General features: G+C 42.5%; 1 protein-coding gene across 2 annotated transcripts in view; it reads right to left on the bottom strand.

Annotated features, from left to right (window-relative positions):
* Positions 1-18,768, bottom strand: part of MDM4 (MDM4 regulator of p53) — a 40,657-nt gene that overhangs the window by 17,104 nt on the left and 4,785 nt on the right. The window contains exons 1-4 of one of the 2 annotated variants that reach the window (XM_030221041.1): positions 13,599-13,841; positions 8,317-8,430; positions 4,715-4,789; positions 2,066-2,199 (exon numbers count right to left, since the gene is read on the bottom strand). In XM_030221041.1, the coding sequence (XP_030076901.1) occupies positions 2,066-2,199; positions 4,715-4,789; positions 8,317-8,430; positions 13,599-13,661 (386 nt within the window). In that variant the 5' untranslated portion in view covers positions 13,662-13,841. Of the gene's footprint in view, positions 1-2,065; positions 2,200-4,714; positions 4,790-8,316; positions 8,431-13,598; positions 13,842-18,768 lie in introns of those variants that run through there. The other variant, XM_030221042.1, reaches the window with a different exon arrangement.

Genomic DNA, 18,768 nt, shown 5'->3' with positions numbered 1-18,768 from the left:
TTTTTTTTTTTTTTGTATTGCATCATGTTAGTCTTATTACTAGGATTCAATTTGCCATTGTATTATTGCATTTTACTATTGTTATGCTCTTCGCAAATTTTTAAGTTCTATGCCAATCTGTTCCTGCTGTACACCGTCTTAGCTGAATCTCTTCATAAAGGTAGTTAATAAAACCAAATATTTAACATTCCAGATACATGTATAATGTAATATAAATAACCCTCTATTCACATATTGCAGTTCATGTGAATACAATGATCGTCCAGGTCCTGGAACAATCTGCTACACAAAAACTGATATTTTGTGTACAAACACCTGATACAAACTGTACACACGTTTCCATGGTCATTAGACACAATTTCTTTACTACATAGGGCAATCAATAGAAATAAACAAAATAAAACAGGGACAAGAAAATAAGATGATACCTTTTTTATTGGCCATAACTTAATACATTTCTTGGCCTTACGGAGTTTAAGGGGGGTTTGGACAGATTCCTGAAGGAAAAGTCCATTGAACATTTTTTTTTTTTTTGGGGGGGGGGGGGGGGGGGTTGCAAGGTTCTTGAAGCCTGGATTGGCCGCTGTCAGAGACAGGATGCTGGGCTTGATGGACTGTTGGTATTTTCCCAGTAAGGCGGTGCTTCTGTGCTTATGATTAGCTTTTGAGCTAATTGATTAGCTAATCAAGAAATGTATTAAGTTATGTCCAATAAATAAGGTATCATCTTATTTTCTTTTCCATGTTTTATTTTGTTTGATTTCTATAGATTCTACATGGAATGTTGCTATTCCACTAGCAACATTCCATGTAGAAGTCGGCCCTTGTAGATCACCAATGTGGCCGCGCAGGCTTCTGCTTCTGTGAGTCTGATGTCCTGCACGTACGTGCAGGACGTCAGACTCACAGAAACAGAAGCCTGCGCAGCCTTCTGCATGGAATGTTGCTAGTGGAATAGCAACATTCCATGTAGAATCTCCAATAGCAGCAACATTCCATGTAGAATCTCCAGTAGTAGCAACATTCCATGTAGAATCTCCAATAGTAGCAACATTCCATGTAGAATCTCCAATGGTATCTATTTTACTGTCATAGTAATGCTTGAATGTTTTCACTTATATACACTGTCAGCTAGCACATTTGCTTATTTCCGATCTGACGAAGAAGGGCAACCTTCGAAAGCTAATCAAGAAATTTATTAAGTTATGTCCAATAAATAAGGTATCATCTTATTTTCTTTTCCATGTTTTATTTTGTTTGATTTCTATAGATTCTACATGGAATGTTGCTATTCCACTAGCAACATTCCATGTAGAAGTCGGCCCTTGTAGATCACCACAGAAACAGAAGCCTGCACAGCCTTCTGCATGGAATGTTGCTAGTGGAATAGCAACATTCCATGTAGAATCTCCAATAGCAGCAACATTCCATGTAGAATGTCCAATAGTAGCAACATTCCATGTAGAATCTCCAATAGCAGCAACATTCCATGTAGAATCTCCAATGGTATTTATTTTACTGTCATAGTAATGCTTGAATGTTTTCACTTATATACACTGTCAGCTAGCACATTTGCTTATTTCCAATCTGACGAAGAAGGGCAACCTTCGAAAGCTAATCAAGAAATTTATTAAGTTATGTCCAATAAATAAGGTATCATCTTATTTTCTTTTCCATGTTTTATTTTATTTCTATTGATTACCTTTAAAAGTGGACTAACACGGCTACCACACCTCTCTACACTGGGCATAAATTATTTTTCATGTATGCACAAGGGTTGCCAACTGGATCCAGGTTCGCCTGACAGTGTTGATCCAGGAATAGATTATGGTTACAAACATCATTTTTGTATTTTGCCTTTGCAGGCAGTTCATTGTACAGTCAGCATTTCTTTGGAAGCATCACATTGTTTCCAAAGAATTCCAAGTTAGCTGTTTCTGCAGGGCTTTCCTGTACAAAACAGAATACTAGATCAATGATTCCCTTCTGTGCTGTCAGTCAATTTTTGTTAAACTATATGAAAAATCATAGAGCTGGTTTCTAAGATATTAAAACTAAGTCTTACCTCGGATCCTTCACAGAGAAGCTCTGGATACCAAGAAGCAAGCCCAACTCATCATCTCCACAGTGAACCATGTGCTGCTGCTGTTTATCATAAAGCTGCTTTATTATTATATATTGTCCCAGGTAATGCATGACCTATAGAAAGATACACCCATTATACAGCATCCCAGGTAAAGCACGACACGCCAGGGATGGGGGAAGGAGAGAAGACGGACAGACATACACCTATATAAACCGTCTCAGATAAATATATGAAATGTATACAGAAAACATGGAGAAATTAGGTCTTACCTGCTAATTTTCTTTCCCTTAGTCCTACAAGGCCACTTCAGAGCCTGTGGATTATGTCGAAAAAGTAGATGGAGACGGAGGGAAAAAAAAAAAAATAAGGGCACCATGCTACCTGAGATGTTCAGTATTTCAAATGACAAATCAATGGATGATGTCTTTTCTTTCGCATGAACTGTCATAGTAATAATAATCAATTTAACATATGGTTAGTAAACAATCATGGAAAACTAATCTGTTAAAGAAAAAATGACTTCAAAAAAAGAGAAGATGCATACTCATAACTAGACGGAAAAAAAGATAAAGTAGAGGGCACTTGTAACTGGAAATATATCATGGCAGGCCTCTGCACTGGTCCTGTAGGACTAAAGGAAAGAAAATTAGCAGTCTAATTTTTCCTTCATTCCAGTACTCACCAGACCAGTCCAGAATTTGTGGGATATGTGTAAAGCAATCCACAATATGGATGGAACTATGAAATCCCTGTTAGAATAGCTTTCAGACCAAAGTCACCACTCACTTTCCTATATGAAATAGATAATGGACTGTATATGCAAGAAGATGACACTTTAGGATGTCAACTAGAGCCACTAGAGGACTCTACCAAATGAGATCAATATCCCTCTGGTATAAAGATTTACATACAAATCTTTAGGAGACAGCTTCCAAATGCTGCACTTATGTTATTAGCTACTATGGACCACAGTAGACACGTTGGTTCGGGAAAACCAGCTCCAGAAGAAAGTAAAAATCTGTGTTTTTCAAAAAAACACTGAACAGCTCCAAATATCCTAAAATACTCAAACTATCAGACACAACAAAGAACTGAATTCTTCACTACATGTCTGTCCAAGATAAGAATGTAGAAGAATTTGAATATCAAGGAAAGAACAAAACCATCTTTAAAAAAAAAAAAAAAAAGAAAGCTGCATGCAACTGACCTGAACAAAACTTCTGTTGCTGAGGAAAGAAGGGACCCCTGTGCAGAAGTGGAGGAGTGGCCTAGTGGTTAGGGTGGTGGACTTTGGTCCTGGGGAACTGAGGAACTGAGTTTGATTCCCACTTCAGGCACAGGCAGCTCCTTGTGACTCTGGGCAAGTCACTTAACCCTCCGTTGCCCCATGTAAGCCGCATTGAGCCTGCCATGAGTGGGAAAGCACAGGGTACAAATGTAACAAAAAAAAAAAAAAAAACTAATGAAAAAACACGTATGGAGCTCTTTCATCTTGTAGAGAGCAAGAGATATGCAGGAAGCACCGTACAAGTGATGGTCATTATTTGACCCATTACTTTGCACCAACTAAACATCTCAAAAACCTTGGGTGGGCCTCTGCAACAGTGGGAAGAACAGAAAGCAAATTATCAGGTAAGATATAATTTCTTCTCCTATTACATAGTTTTCCACTATTCCAGAACTTGTGGGATCCTGGCGCTGCCCAGAGGACCAAAGCCCCAAAACTGGCTTCCGAGCATGCTGCAACATCCACCCTGTAGTGTTTGGCAAAGGTATACAGCAACGACCACATCGCTGCCTTGCAAATATCCACTGGAGACAGTAAGGTAGTCTCCACTCAGGATGTCAATGTACATCTAATGAGTTTGCAAGGCCCGAGAAGCCTGCTTCCCTGCAAGCAAATAAGCTGCCGCGATAGTCTCCATCTGTCTGATGTAAGCCAGTAAGAAGTTTAAATGCAATATGATGTAAATTTTTAGCATGCAGAAACCATAGGCCTTTTTGAAGATCAAGACAGCATTCGCCTATCTTGTATATGAGGAAGTACATGCACTGCTAAACAAGGCACATGCTTTTCTTTGCACTATGGCGGCGTTGTAGAGTAGAGAGAAAGCAGAGAAAGGATTATGTGTAGTTTTATTTATGTTATATTAAACCATGTGATAAATTATTTACAGAGAAAGCAGACAAATCTCTAGGTAGTCTGCATTAGGCAATAAGCAAGACAAAATGCAATGTTTCGATTATAGGTGGAAACCAAGTACCCACAGGGTGTGCACCAAGACGGGTACTTTTTTCCTTTCTCTGCTTCTAATTGTGCATGTCAGCCACACTAATGAAATTCAAGCCCCCTGGAATCACACCCAGATGTTCATGCTACTGAGCTCAGTTTACAAGTCAAAAGTCACTGTCAACTTTTGGAAATGTAAAAAAATTTAAATGTGATTAAAATGCAGCACAAACAACAAAAATTTTGATTGGCTACTGGGGGATGTGCTGCCTTCCCCTAGGGTCTGGATTTACAGGGTCCATCAGATCTCCTGCCCATTCTACATCACCCCCCCCCCCCATCACATCATCTACAGAGTCACCTCCTCTTCCTCTTACCTGTCCCTATCACTCTCTTACCTCCTTCAATGTGAATGTTTCTCCTCGTGCTCCTGCTGCACGCAGCACCTTCAGAAGTGGCAGTTTTGGTCGTACCTACAGAATAAGCAGAAAAGCATACTTAACATGCAGAAAAACATCTTAAAGCTCCTGCTCTGGGTTTACTGACAGAAACTGTGATTAAAACGGGCAGGCCAGCCACTGGTGGTCTTCCTCCACTCTACAGAGGATGCCTAGAGTCACACAGTATGTGCTGTGTGCGCCATGCTTCCTCTGTACAGGGGTCCCTGGAGTCTCACAGTATGAGGTCTGCAGTGCTCTGTGCCATGCTCTCTCTGTACACAGGGTCCCTGTGGTCCCAGTACAAGTTGCCCAAGCATCTTTTCAAGACTTCTTTCATGATACTTCCGTTATGACTAACCAGTTTAATGTCATTTACGTATTTTGCTCTCAATTACTCTTCCAATGTCACTAATGAAGATATTTAAAAAAAAAAAAACTGGACTTAGTAAAACAGTGCTGAAGCATCCAGGGAAGATCAATATCCCCCACTTTACTTATTAACTAAACCATGAATTAGGAAATAACCATATGGAAGGAGGAAATAATTTATCTTTCCAGTGACTCAGCAGAGGTTAAGTTAGAAAACTCTGAAAGGAGATAAATTAGATAACACAGATGGGAACTCCGCGCATGCCCAACAAGCCAAGAAGGCTTACTTAGCTAAAGGTGAGCTCTGGCACCACGGCTCCGTCAGAAGACGTCACCATCAAGTGTGCACGCTTGTCTGCAGAGAAAGTACAATTTTTCCCTAAATTTAAGAGGGAATCTATCCATTCTCCTCCTTTTATCTGTTGCACCTCGCTCAAACCTACACTCATCCATGGAATGCCTTTACAGTTCCCACTACCCAGTGCTAGCTAAGCTGCCATACTGCGTATCTGCAGTAGCCCAGAGGAAGTTCCCTTATTTTCTAATTCATTACTCTCTTATCTAAGTTCTTATGTGTTATTACCACACTTGTGTACTGTTATTTGAATATTTTTACTACTGTAATTGTCTATTACCTATGTCCTGATTGTTCCTGCTGTACACCGTCTTGGGTGAATTACTTGAAAAAGGTGGTAAGCAAATCAGTAGAACAGAACAGGCCAAGGGCATCCAGGAAGTTGGCTAGGACAAGAGCATATTCTCAGAAGACTGTTCGTGAGGAGCTAGGTAAACTAAATACAGACAAAGCGAAGGGGCCTGATAGGATACATCCAAGGGCACTTGAGGAACTCACACAGGTTCTGGTGACACCATTGTCTAACCTTTCCAAAGCTTCCTTAGAGTCTGGAGTGGTGGTACCAGAGGAATGGAGAAGAGCAGATGTGGTCCCTCTGCACAAGAGCGGAAGTAGGGAGGAGACTAGGAATTACAGACCTGTTAGTCTGACCTCAGGGGTGAGTAAACTAATGGAAACACTTCTAAAGCTGAGGATTGTGAATGGACTTCAGGACCCGAGGCAGCATGGTTTCATTACAGGCAGGTCTTGTCAAACAAATCTGATTGATTTCTTTGACTGGGTGATATGGGAGGGGTGCTAGATGTAGTGTACTTGGATTTTAGCAAAGCCTTCGATACTGTTCAGCATAGGTGATTGAGAAATAAACTGAGTGCCCTCACTATGGGTCCTAAAGTGACTGACTGGGTTAAAAACTTGTTAAGTGGAAGGAGACAAGAGGATAGTGGTAAATTAAGCTTCCTCCAAGGAAAAGGATGTTATCAGTGGTGTGCAGCAGGGATCTTTCCATGGGCCGGCTCTTAACATTTTTGTGAGCGATATTGTGAAAGGACTGTTTTTTTTAGGCCACTCCTAATGGTTAGTGTAGTGGGCTTTGATCCTGGCAACCTGGGTTTGATTCTCACTGCAGCTCCTTGTGACCTTGGGCAAGTCACTTAACCCTCCATTGCCCCAGGTACAAAAACCTTGATTTTGAGCCCTCTAGGGACAGAGAAAGTACCTGCATATAATAGCGCTATAGAAATGATTAGTAGTAGTGGACTGTCTAGTAAGGTTTGTCTCTTTGCAGAGGATACCAAACTCTGTAATAGGCAATATGAGAAGGGATGTAGCAATGCTTGAAGAATGCTCCAGAAAATATCAACTATGATTAAATGCTAAAAAAAAATGCAGGGTTTTGCAGATCCCCTTTATCATTTTGGTCGCTTTTCTTTGAACCTTTACTAAGTCGTCAACCCCTTTCTGATTTTTCCTATTACTGCATATATCGTCACAATGAATAGTTTTTGATCTTTAAACAAAATGTAATAGCAGACAAAGGGAACCAGAACAAACACTACCACCCCCACCCCCGATATTCAAAAGCATTTAACCAGCCAGGATCGGAACCTGGCCTGTTAAATGCCCCATAACCAGCTATCCAGCGATATTCAGCGGAGGACAGCCTGCTATCTCCCGCTGAATATCACCAGTTAGCTGCTAGCAGAAAGCTGGTTATCGGCTGATTTTTCAGCTCCACTTTAGCGGCTATATTTGGCCGCGTGAATGTGTGGGATATCTTTGACTGGTTAGAAGATAACCAGCTAAATCTGAATTTCAACATAGCCGGTTATCTTCTAACCATGCAAAAATAAAGCGGATATTCAACGCCAGTCACGGAAACGGCCCAGTCCCCAATATGTGGGGTTTAGCAATGACTGCTGGAGTTAGTCAGGATGACTGCCGAAATCTGAAGACCGGCCTCAAAGTTCTTATTTTAACTCTCTCCAGGAGGTAGTGAAGAGTCTCGTGAATCCCTGATGCTGCAAAGAGAGGAAAAACACTAAACCCTCAGAGTAGACACCACTACACTGGACTGGGAAACTTAGGGAAAGTCAGCATACAGAAATGTGCAATTATTTGTATCTACGCTGCTAAGGATGTGACTGGTTTTAAGATACCACTCCTTATCCAAGACAGTTTACGACACTCACCCTCCTTTCTATTCCACCATCTTGGATAGATGAGAATACAAAATGTCTTTCACTGAGGTCACATGCAGCACCCCTCCACCCACATATAACCAAGGAAATTTTAACTAATCTAAATATTACCAATATTAGTTAGATGGCTGTTGCTTGAACACCCTGCATCCTGAACAGGCCTGGCTACAAGAGCACATGCATTTCCACTAAAATTTGTAGTAATTACTGCACTAGCAGCATACCAGACAGACCCTGCTACTTGTTAACCTATCACTTCTAACACATTACTAGACATTTGTAGTGCTGTAAAGACACACACGAGACACTCCTCCTAAGCCGAGTTCCTATCTAGGCAAGGGCTTCAGGAAACATATTTATGTTACAGACAAAATTGAGAAAACTAAAATCTGGAAGCATGAAGTTTAGAACAAAAAGGTAGATTTTTTTTTTTTTAAGCAGAACTGAAATATGGCCAGAGATACGTGATGTGATGTACCAGGAAGACCTGGCTAGGTGTATGGCACAGTAAGAAGATAAGCAGAGAGTTTGAAACTGGCAACAAAAGGAAAATGTGACAATGTTCATACAATCTGGTTTAATGAGTGCTGAAAGACATGACCAAATGCACAAAACAGGAAATTAAGCAAGTTTACCTGGTTTCCTTGTCCCATCGATGCAATACTGCAGGGATTCATCTCAGCAGCAGGATACTGTGTGGAGGTAGATGAAGTCATTTTGGCAGTGATTGAGCAGCTTATGAAAAAAATCTAAAAATAAGGAAATAAAATCCCAGATGTCAAATGAAAATTTTTAGAGACATCACTTTAGAAATGACATGTAATTACTGTCCCGTTGCTCTAACCTTAATACGCATAGCACACAAACATTTCTGCGCAAAAGAAATGCAGTCAGGAGTCAATGTCGAGACAGTGTTTGCACAGTCAATAATAATACAAACATACTGACACCCTTCCCAGGAAATCAAAAGGAAAGAGAACCCTACAACAGCAAACTAAATCACTGCTATTTAAAGAGCTAGGGGGCTGTATCTCACTGAAATGTAAAAACGTTAAACAAAAAGCACCCTCATACCGCTGCTGCAAGATGAGGAACTTCCATATCAGTTTGGCCCTGCTCTTTCATGAACTGACACTGCTTTCTTTAAAGGATCAGCACATTCTCAGAATGCAGGCAAAGAACAGATCTTCACCAAAGGTTCAAAAGTTAATAAGTACTTGAGAAAAGTGTTTCATTCCCACTTTCAATGCAACCCTTTGAAAGCTGAGGCTTCTTCAGAAACTAAATACCTCACAACAGTTTTCACACACTGAACAATGGCATTCTGGCTCCTGTTACTACCTTTTTCCAAAAACCCAAACCTGAAATTCTTTACCATGCTTTAAGAATTCTGAAACTAAGCTTCAGAGTCACCTGCCTCTCGGTTCACCATGCCTCCTACATCAGGATAGAGCTGTTTCAGTCCTTTCCAGGACCCATGCTGCAGGTCCTCCACTAACCAACGGCAGTTCTGCTGAAAGGGCCGGTTCCAACAAACCCTTAAAACATGCCGAGGCAAGTATCTGAAACTGCACACAGCAAACACACAGCAGCAGCTGAGTCAATAGGATAAGACATGGCAGGGGAGGGACACAGGTAGCAAGACCAACTGTTGCACCTGCTCAAGTGAAATGCATTACTACTCTCTGTCATTTGTATCCTGCCCTAGGAGGAGCAGGCTTGCTTCCACTTCCTTGCACAGCTGCCTGGCACCCTGGCCTCTTCATTCTCATAACCTGGTAGTTACTCATTTGCAGGAACTATACATTTGAGCAGTGGTTCTCAACCCAGTCTTCAGGGGAACAGCATACCCACTCAGTCTGGTTGTCAGGATAGCCACAATGAATATGCATGAGAGATATTTGCATAACAGAGGCAGTGCATGCAAATCTCTTACAAATGTATTGTGGGTATCCTGAAAACCTGAAAGTTGAGTGTGTCCCGAGAAGCACTGCAGTTTTATCAGTTCTGAAACTTGAGCACAAAGTTTCAATATCAACACTTACATTCCTCCCAAGAAAAGGCTCACAAAATACACAGTGCAAACATTGAGGAACTAGCCCAGACAAAGTTGAAGCAGCAGGTACTGCACAACCTGCTGCTTATTCAGTCAGAAGTTGACTCAGAAGTGGTAGCCGCATCAACAGAGGGCACTTACATATTTTATAGTACAATTCTGTCTCTTTTGATTAAAGGTATGAATCAACCGATGGCCAAGTACCCACCAAGGTCTGAATAAAACCAAGAAGTGAACACCATGGGGCAAAACAGAATCCAGGACTGTGAATAGCAAAGGATGGCTTCAGGAGAGCTGTGAGTTACCTTCAGCACCTCCTGGAATTCTGAAAAGAGCTTCTTGAGTTCATCTCTACCCAATCCCAAACAAGTTAGGAAAGCCACTGCTTACCCCTGGGTGAAATTCACAAGGAACAGATCCTGTCAAATACCTGTCACCTGCACTGGCCTGTCAGAAACAGGATGGTCTTTAGTCTAATCCAGTTTAGAACCACACAAACCAGGAAGGAACCTGTGTAGTATACGCAGTGCACAATGAGATGGGGGATGGCCAACAAGAAATATCAACGAAGCCAACACCAACAGAGGGTGATCTCTCCACAGGAGAAACGAAAGTCAACACAAACAGTGGATCCAAAAAGAGTCCTGTCATAGAAGGTGTTTCCTAAGATTAATTTGGAATAAAGACCTTGTTTAGAAAACACCTTCTGTGAGAGGACTGTTTTTGGATCCACTGTTTGTTTGTGTTAACAGGAAATATCACCAAACTATACTGTAGATATGAGTGTCAAAGGGGAGATACTGTATTCAATTCGAAAGATGCAGCGCTGTTCCTCTGATGAAAACATCCGCTATATTCTGTTTCCTCCATCTACTCTTCATGATCTTAATTACAAAATATTTCAATTCTCCAACTGTATGGTTAAATGACAATGTTCCAACTAAAGTTGCTTTAAAATCTTCCTATTAAAGCAGCTTTTATGGTCCAGGAGACTGGTATTAACTTTCCTCAGTCTTACTTATATACAGAAGACGGAGAAATTGATTGTGTAAATCACATTTACAATATTACAGTCTGAAAAATGCGTAATAGCATATTTTTTTGTTTAGATTTTTTCTCTGTGAGGAATTTATGTTCATAAGGAAATACAGAAGTTCTCCTGATTTTTTGTTACATTTGTACCCCGCGCTTTCCCACTCATGGTAGACTCAATGCGGCTTACATATTGCATACAGGTACTTATTTGTACCTGGGGCAATGGAGGGTTAAGTGACTTGCCCAGAGTCACAAGGAGCTGCCTGTGCCTGAAGTGGGAATCGAACTCAGTTCCCCAGGACCAAAGTCCACCACCCTAACCACTAGGCCACTCCTCCAATGGATGTTATGCCTAAACAGGGCTTGTGTTGAGGACACCTAGCTGGTACTTCTAAATATTGGAAGACGAATAAACTACCTTTGACTTATATCATCCTGGTACTTGGTGTTCTTCCACTTTCAAATGTTTTTCTTGATGCACCATACTTGAAAATCTATGCATGTGATCCCTGGATTCTTTTTCTTCTTTATCTGATTGAGGTAACTTCTCCCTGAATTCACCTTTAGCCTTTAAAATATCTTAAATTTATACTCGACAATTTCAAGGAGAGGAGTCAACCTAGTAAATTCATCACTTCAGTTTATTTCTCATATTCATGAAAATCAGAGAACAATCTAAGAAGTCTTAAAAAATCAGTAATAAAGGAGGTTATACTTTAGGCTCCTATTATGGAAACTACTGAAATGCAGATTTTTTTTTTATTCCTACCAGTGGGTTTTGTATATTCTGTTATAGTGAAAAAAAAGGATCCAGGGATCATATGCTTATTAAGGTTTTCAAGTTTGGTGCATGACATCCAGAATAGAAAGTTAACAGTGGCATACACAAGAGAAAAAAAATTCTTCAAACCCCCTGACAGAGTTCCAAATCCAACACAGCATCAAACAGGAGGCAGGCTGAGAAGAGGCTACACTGCAAGCTGTTTTAAGGGCTTAATGTTAATCGCAATTAACGCCACGATTAATGATTAACCACCCTCCCCCACCCAGTCCGACAAATCTTCCTCCCCTCCTGGACCACTGGCGGCTCTCCCCTCCCTCCCAGAGTTTACCTGTCACTTGTCTTGCAATGAGCCTTCGCCTTGCAGCAGCATATTGAAAGGCTACCTCAGCCTGCAATGGACCTTCTGACTCAACTTCTTGTTTTCAGAAGGGCGCACTGGGTCAGAAGGAAAGCCCAGTGAAGGCCAAGACAGCGTTTCAATATGCTGCCGCTCCAGGACAAAGACTGCAAGACAAGAAGGCAAACTGGGAGGGAAGAGATGCTGGTGGAGGTCCAGGAAGCAAGGGAGAATTGAGAGACAACACAGGAGGGGAGTCATATTTGAGAAAACAAGAGAGCGGGTGAAGGCACAAAGGGGGAACATGAAAGAGAGCAGGTGAAGGCACAAAGGGGGCACATGAAAGACAGCGAGAATGGGTGAAGGCACAAAGGGGGCACATGAAAGAGAGCGAGAATAGGTGAAGGCACGGGGGGGCACAAGACAGAAGGGTGAAGACCCCCTCCAAAGTTACAGTACCTGTTCAGTGGCTGGTGGGGTAGCTGAAGCCCCACCAACCAAAGAAATCCACCGCCTGAGTCATTCATGAACTGAGCGTACTCGGGGAGTGCCGGCATCAGCAGCTGGAGACACGCTGCTGACTTTCTCGCTTCTGGTGCAACACAAGGAAGAAGGGGGACACTGAAAATGGATTTCTTCAACTGGCTTTGGAATCCCCACCAGCAAAAGTATGATATCTAATGTTTGGGGGGGGGGGGGCACCCCCATGAACAGCCAGCTAGGGCCTGACCAGTCACATGACTAAAAATTTTAATCGACCTGCAGCTCTAGTTATTTTGGGTTTGTTTGTTTTTTCCTGTTTCAAAAGCTTTAAATCAGCCGGCACTCAGGGAAATGTACCTCTGGCCCTCTCCTAAAAGTCAGGCAGGGTGACAGACATTGCAGCCACAACCTCAATAAAGTTTTTTTTTTCTTTTTTTTTGGGGGGGGGGGCCCACAGTACCACAACATTTAGCACCCTGGTCTCGGAGGATCAGCCTTCACCAATTCTAGTCTTCTACTGTTCCCAAAAAGGGAGGGAAATCATACCAAAAGGACGCCTGCAGCATTCCACAGATTCTGTACTCTACTGGGAATCTGGGCTATATAACCTTCCTTGGAGTGGCCTACTCATAGTTGTTGTACCAGGTCACATGTCTGCACTATCTGCTGGAGCCAGAGAAATGCAGAGGAGTTGAAGGCAGCACCAGCCCCCTTAAAGGAGGATTTAATTCAGCTATAAGTTGTTTTCTTCTGATTCCATCTACTGGCAGGGGGACATGACCCACTCATCTGGACTGGTCCAACACATGAACGATAAAGGAAGTTTAGTTTCCAAAGTAATCAAAATACATTAACCTTGCTCTTAGGACAAAATCTGAAATGGAGACCAGCCTGGAGGTTTTAAGGGCAGCATTTGGGTACCATGCTTAAGGACTACTACTACTAATTTCTAAAGCGCTACTAGACGTACGCAGCACTGTACACTTGAACATGAAGAGACAGTCCCTGCTCGACAGAGCTTACAATCTAATTAGGACAGACAAACAGGACAAACAAGAGATAAGGGAATGTTAAAGTGAGGATGATAAAATAAGGGTTCTGAACAAAGTGAATAAGGGTTAGGAGTTAAAAGCAGCATCAAAAAGGTGGGCTCTTAGCTTAGATTTGAAGACGGACAGAGATGGAGCTAGAAGGGGACAGAACACAGTTGGAAAAGACTTACAGCTCTGGAGAAGCTCAGGAAATATTTTTCCAGTAGCTCGTTTTTGTCCCTGGTTGGTTCCATACTGAGAGTGCAGCTCCATGATGACCACTTGAGTTCTCTCACAGGACTCTCGCAGTGAGAGCGGAGACCTGTGTCAGGCTGCCTCTCCTCTCCGCACAGGACTCTCACAGTGAGAGTGGAGACCTGTGCCAGGCTGCCTCTCCTCCTCTTCTCACAGGATTCTCGCAGTGAGAGCGGAGACCTGTGCCAGGCTGCCTCACACCGAATGCATTAGACGGTTCCTCCCTCCCTCCAGGCTCTCTGGAATGTGCAGGAGCAGACTGACACCAGTTCTCCCTTTCACTGTAAAGATATTAATGCAACAAATCTAAGAAAACATTAGTGCTAGCTTACAAGAGCGAGAAGGGCATTTTCCTCTCACAAAGTGCTCAATACTACTCCCTAACTTACTAACACTTCTGTGCTTGTGACCCAATTCTGAAACAAAATAAATGCTGTCCCCCAATGCACCACCGTAATTGAAAACTGGCTTTACAGCACCATTTCAGAAAGCAATGAAACAGAAAATGGAAAAACACAAATTGAAAACACTAGCCTGGTTAAAGACGACACATTTTATCCTGATGAAATCTTGTGTCTCAGTCCAAAATGTGTGCCACGTGTCAAATCAGCATCTGATAAAATTATTCTATTCTCTAGTATTTAATAAAACCACTGCATCTCAAAAACTGGTGAAAAGCAGTATACAAAAATCATCAATTAACATAGTAACATAGTAGATGTCGGCAGAAAAAGACCTGCATGGTCCATTCAGTCTGCCCAACAAGACAAACTCATATGTGCTACTTTTTGTGTATACCCTACTTTGATTTGTACTTGTGCTCTTCAGGGCACAGACCGTATAAGTCTGCCCAGCACTATCCCCGCCTCCCAACCACTAGCCCCGCCTCCCACCACCGGCTCTGCACAGACCGTAGGGGCCTGCCCAGCACTATCCCCGCCTCCCAACCTCCAGCCCCGCCTCCCACTACCGGCTCTGCTATCCAATCTCGGTTAAGCTCCTGAGGATCCATTCCTTCTGAACATTGTGTATCTTCCAGTATGAGGAACCTTAATCAGGTTAGTAAATTGTAAAGGTACCAACCCTGATATTATTAAACACAAATTATGTAGATGATCTAGGATTATATTCTTTTTTTTTCCCATTTAAATAACCTGAAACAATTTAAGGGCCCTGTTTACTAAGCCTCACTATAGATGCACTAACTTTTTAGTGTGCGTTAAAAATTAGCACATGCTAACGCTAGACACCTCCACAGAAATATATGGGTGTCTCTAGCATTAGCACATGCTAAAAGGTTAGTGCGCATACAGCGCAGTTTAGTAAACAGGGCCCTAAATTAAATAGTAGGCCTGATATTTAAAAACAAATTTAACCAGGAAGGAAAGGCTGCTGCCTGGTTCAATCATGCCGACATGGTGATCCCTGGGTTTTGAGTGACACATAACAGGGTCACTGAAAGTCTGGTTTGTGCCAAGGCGGTCTGGATACAGTGCTAGGCAGAGTCAGAATTTCCCTGGTTAATGGTGATTTTAGTCCACAAACCAGGTAACTGCCTGGATAAAGTTAGAACAGCAAAAATACTAGCCTAGCTTTATCCGGATACCCATCTGAATACCAGCATTAGGCCCTTGATTTGAATATCAAGGGCAAATTCTTTCTGCAGCAGTCAGTGCCTTAATCGGGCTGAATATTGAGTCCAGTGTGTTCAAAAGCAGCAGTTTCATGTTAATGCTGATCTCTCAGACATTGCGCATTGTTGGAACAGAATTTATTAGGTTCCCTCTGCTGTAACACAGTTAACACTGAAGACTCTGCTAACTATACAGCGTCAACTTGTGTGTGTGTGGCTGGGGGGGGGGGGGGGGGGGGGACGACGACCCCCCAACTGCAATACATAACCACACAAGGTTTTTGAAAGACTTCTTTCAAGAGAGCCTGTTACTATATCTTAATGATATTCCTAATCAAATATGTCCCTGCAGAAAGATTGTCGTTTTTGCTAACAGTAAAGAGGTCAATTAAAGGAGGAGGTTGATACATAAACTTGGCAACCACTCAATATACATAACTAGGTTCTAATCAATAGAAAGAGGTCTCGGCTCCATTTCCCCTATTCAGCAGGGGAAGACAGGCTAAGGATTATGAAGATGAGTGCTCACAGCTCCTGGCGTACAGAATCCCTGACACTGCACAACTAACGCATGTATACTAGGTTTGGAAGGACGTCGCCTAATTCAGAGCTATGGGAACTAGCAAAGGTTCTAAATGAGCTGGAAGCACTTTCTATAGACAAGCAGGATGAGCCAGCCACAACATGGCAGGAACTGACCTACTAGAACTCAGAATAGCTAACAAGAGCTATTTCTAATTATGTGCCAAGTAGACCTCTACCCAGTGCCCGACATATATTCCCATTTTCCTCACACATCATCCTCCACCCATGGGTCCAACAAACAACCATGACCAAACCCAGATTCAAGAAATGCCCTCAACACGGTAAGGAAACAAATTATCCCCACGACAGCCAGAATGACCCCCAAGACACAACATCTGAGGAGCCATACCCTTCAAGATTATCTTCTTCAGGTACATTCCCACAAAGCACTTCCAGCAAGGCTCCAATTGCCTTCAGTTGTGTCTGCCCAGCAATTATGTCCTCTTATGTTTAGAAAAATACTGACTAAAACAAGATCTACTACACCCTCACATGCTCATATTCCACCTAAACTCTTCAGGCTCTTTCTCCTATTATACTATCAAACTCTGCAAAAAAACAGGTATGATGCCATTTAAAAATACCATCTTGGAAGCCCAGACCAGAGGTATTCCACATAAAAAAATAAAAAAAAAAGATAGAAAGGCCAAACAACAAAAAGGTGAGGTGAAAAGAGGAACTGCATCTTGCCCTACCTGGACAACTGGCTCATAGTGGCACCCATGCTTCAAAAGACCAAAACCTCTAGGCTCCTACAAAACACCAAAAAAAATTCATACCTCCAACCCATGTAATCTCTGGCAATAATTGGGGTAGACCTCCAAACAATTCAGTTAAAGGCTCTTTTCCCTGCCCAACAAGTCAACACTATAACCTCCACATCTCCACTGACAGTTTCTGCCAAGACCTCCCTATATCTCCTGGGCCACCAATTGGCAGCAGCCGTGCATGCAATCTCACTGGACAACTTGCAGAGGCAATCTAATACTTGAACAATGTAGGCATGAGTATACAATATTCAAAACCGCTGAACAACTTGCAGAGGCACCTGCGGAAGCAATGGAACCAACATACACAGCCCTTGACCCACCAAATCACCATCGATCCAACTTCCTGAAAAGCCTTCACCTGGGGGACAAATCAAGGCAGCCTTGTTCAGGGCAGACTATTCCATCAGCCACAGCCTTACTTGGCTATCACAACAGATGCTTCCAAGCCCGGATGGGAAGCCCATCTTTTGCACCTACCAACAAAAGATGCCACATCAGCTTCCTGGAGCGCAAGGTAATGGGATACACTCACTGCATTCATTTTGTGGATTGTGGACAATGTCCTCCTGGTGCAGACAGGCAACCAAGTCACCATGTCTATGTCAATAAACACGGGGAAGCCTACAAAATCTGGAAGTTTGCCCTCTTGATAGGATGCCTACTACATGCTTCCTACTTACCCAATTAATACAACCAACTTGCAGACAGTCTCAGTCAACAACTAGACCCTTACAAATGGTCCCTCAGCCTCCGCATCACTTCGACATTTACCAATGTAAAATGTCCCATCTTCCACTGCAAGTGACCATCTACACACAGCCTGGCACCAGATGCCTTCACAATACAGTGGGACTAACACCTCCTCTATGTAAACCCACCTATCTCGTTAATACCCAAGACAATTCAGAAATAAGCAACAATGAGGCAATCATCATCCTAATTGCACGCTCCGACTAAGGTAGTTTGGGTTCTCATACATACAACCCCTGACCCTACTCCAGCCCATTAGGCTGTCAAACCCCTTGGACTGGAGAGGAGGGGACCATTCTGCACCTCAACCTACCCACACACACCTTTGAAGCCTAGATGTTGAAAGGATACCCCTCTCCTCCATCCACTTCTCTGCATAAGTTGAACAGGTTCTCCTAGCAGCCCGGTAACGGTCAACTAGAAGATCATATGGCTTCAAGTGGAATATATTCCAAACCTGGTCATCTCCAGATCCCTTCTTGTGCCCTGTCCCATTCATTCTCCAATTCCTTATTACCATCAGTGGCACTAGTTCAAGACTACTTCCATAAGGATATACTTGATTGCCATAGCGGCCTACCATGACCAACTGGACAACAATCCCATATGTAGTATATCTACTTTGGAACATCAATGTCATACTATACCAGCTCATTCTTGAATCATTTGAGCCCCTGAAGGATGCCCTGATAAAATTCATCATGTGGAAGCCCCTATTCCTCACTGCCACCATCTCAGTGAGGTACATCAGAAAGCTAGACACTAGTCACCAACCCTTCTTATATGCAGTTGTACCACAAGTAGGGTCATGCTCAGAACACACCCTAAATTCCCCTGTAAAGTGATCTCAACATTTCCCCTCTTTCCATTCCAAACTGCACTTCACCCCAGAAGAGCAAAAATGGCACATCCTAGACTGCATCCATGCCCGTTACACATAGATTTTCAGCATAGGTTCAATCTGGAAGGCTTATCAACTCTTTGGCTCCTTTCACCCCAATATACAAGGTTTCTGATCACCAAGTAGACGCTATCACTATGGATCTCTGACAGTCCAGCCTTCTGCTACAGGCAAATGAACACAAGCTTACTGACACGATCCACACCCATCAACTCAGCTATGTCTACCATCCTGGTAAACATGTATGCCAAACCCTTGGAGGACATGTGCAAAGCTGCAACATGGTCTTCTGTTCACACTTCCATGACCAGTATTGCTTCAACAAATAAACTAGCTGATGGTGTTTGAGGATTGGTCTTCTAAAAAGACAGTCGTACCCTGACCTTCAACCAAGGTCACTACCAGATATTCTAAGCTCTCTCATTTGATTTCTTCTACCCTATTTTTGGTTCCCCCCAGCTGCTGTT

The sequence above is a fragment of the Microcaecilia unicolor genome, chromosome 12 (genome assembly GCF_901765095.1).
Source record: "Microcaecilia unicolor chromosome 12, aMicUni1.1, whole genome shotgun sequence".
In the NCBI taxonomy this organism is placed as follows: Eukaryota; Metazoa; Chordata; class Amphibia; order Gymnophiona; family Siphonopidae; genus Microcaecilia; species Microcaecilia unicolor.
This window is presented reverse-complemented; position numbering and strand designations above follow the sequence as displayed.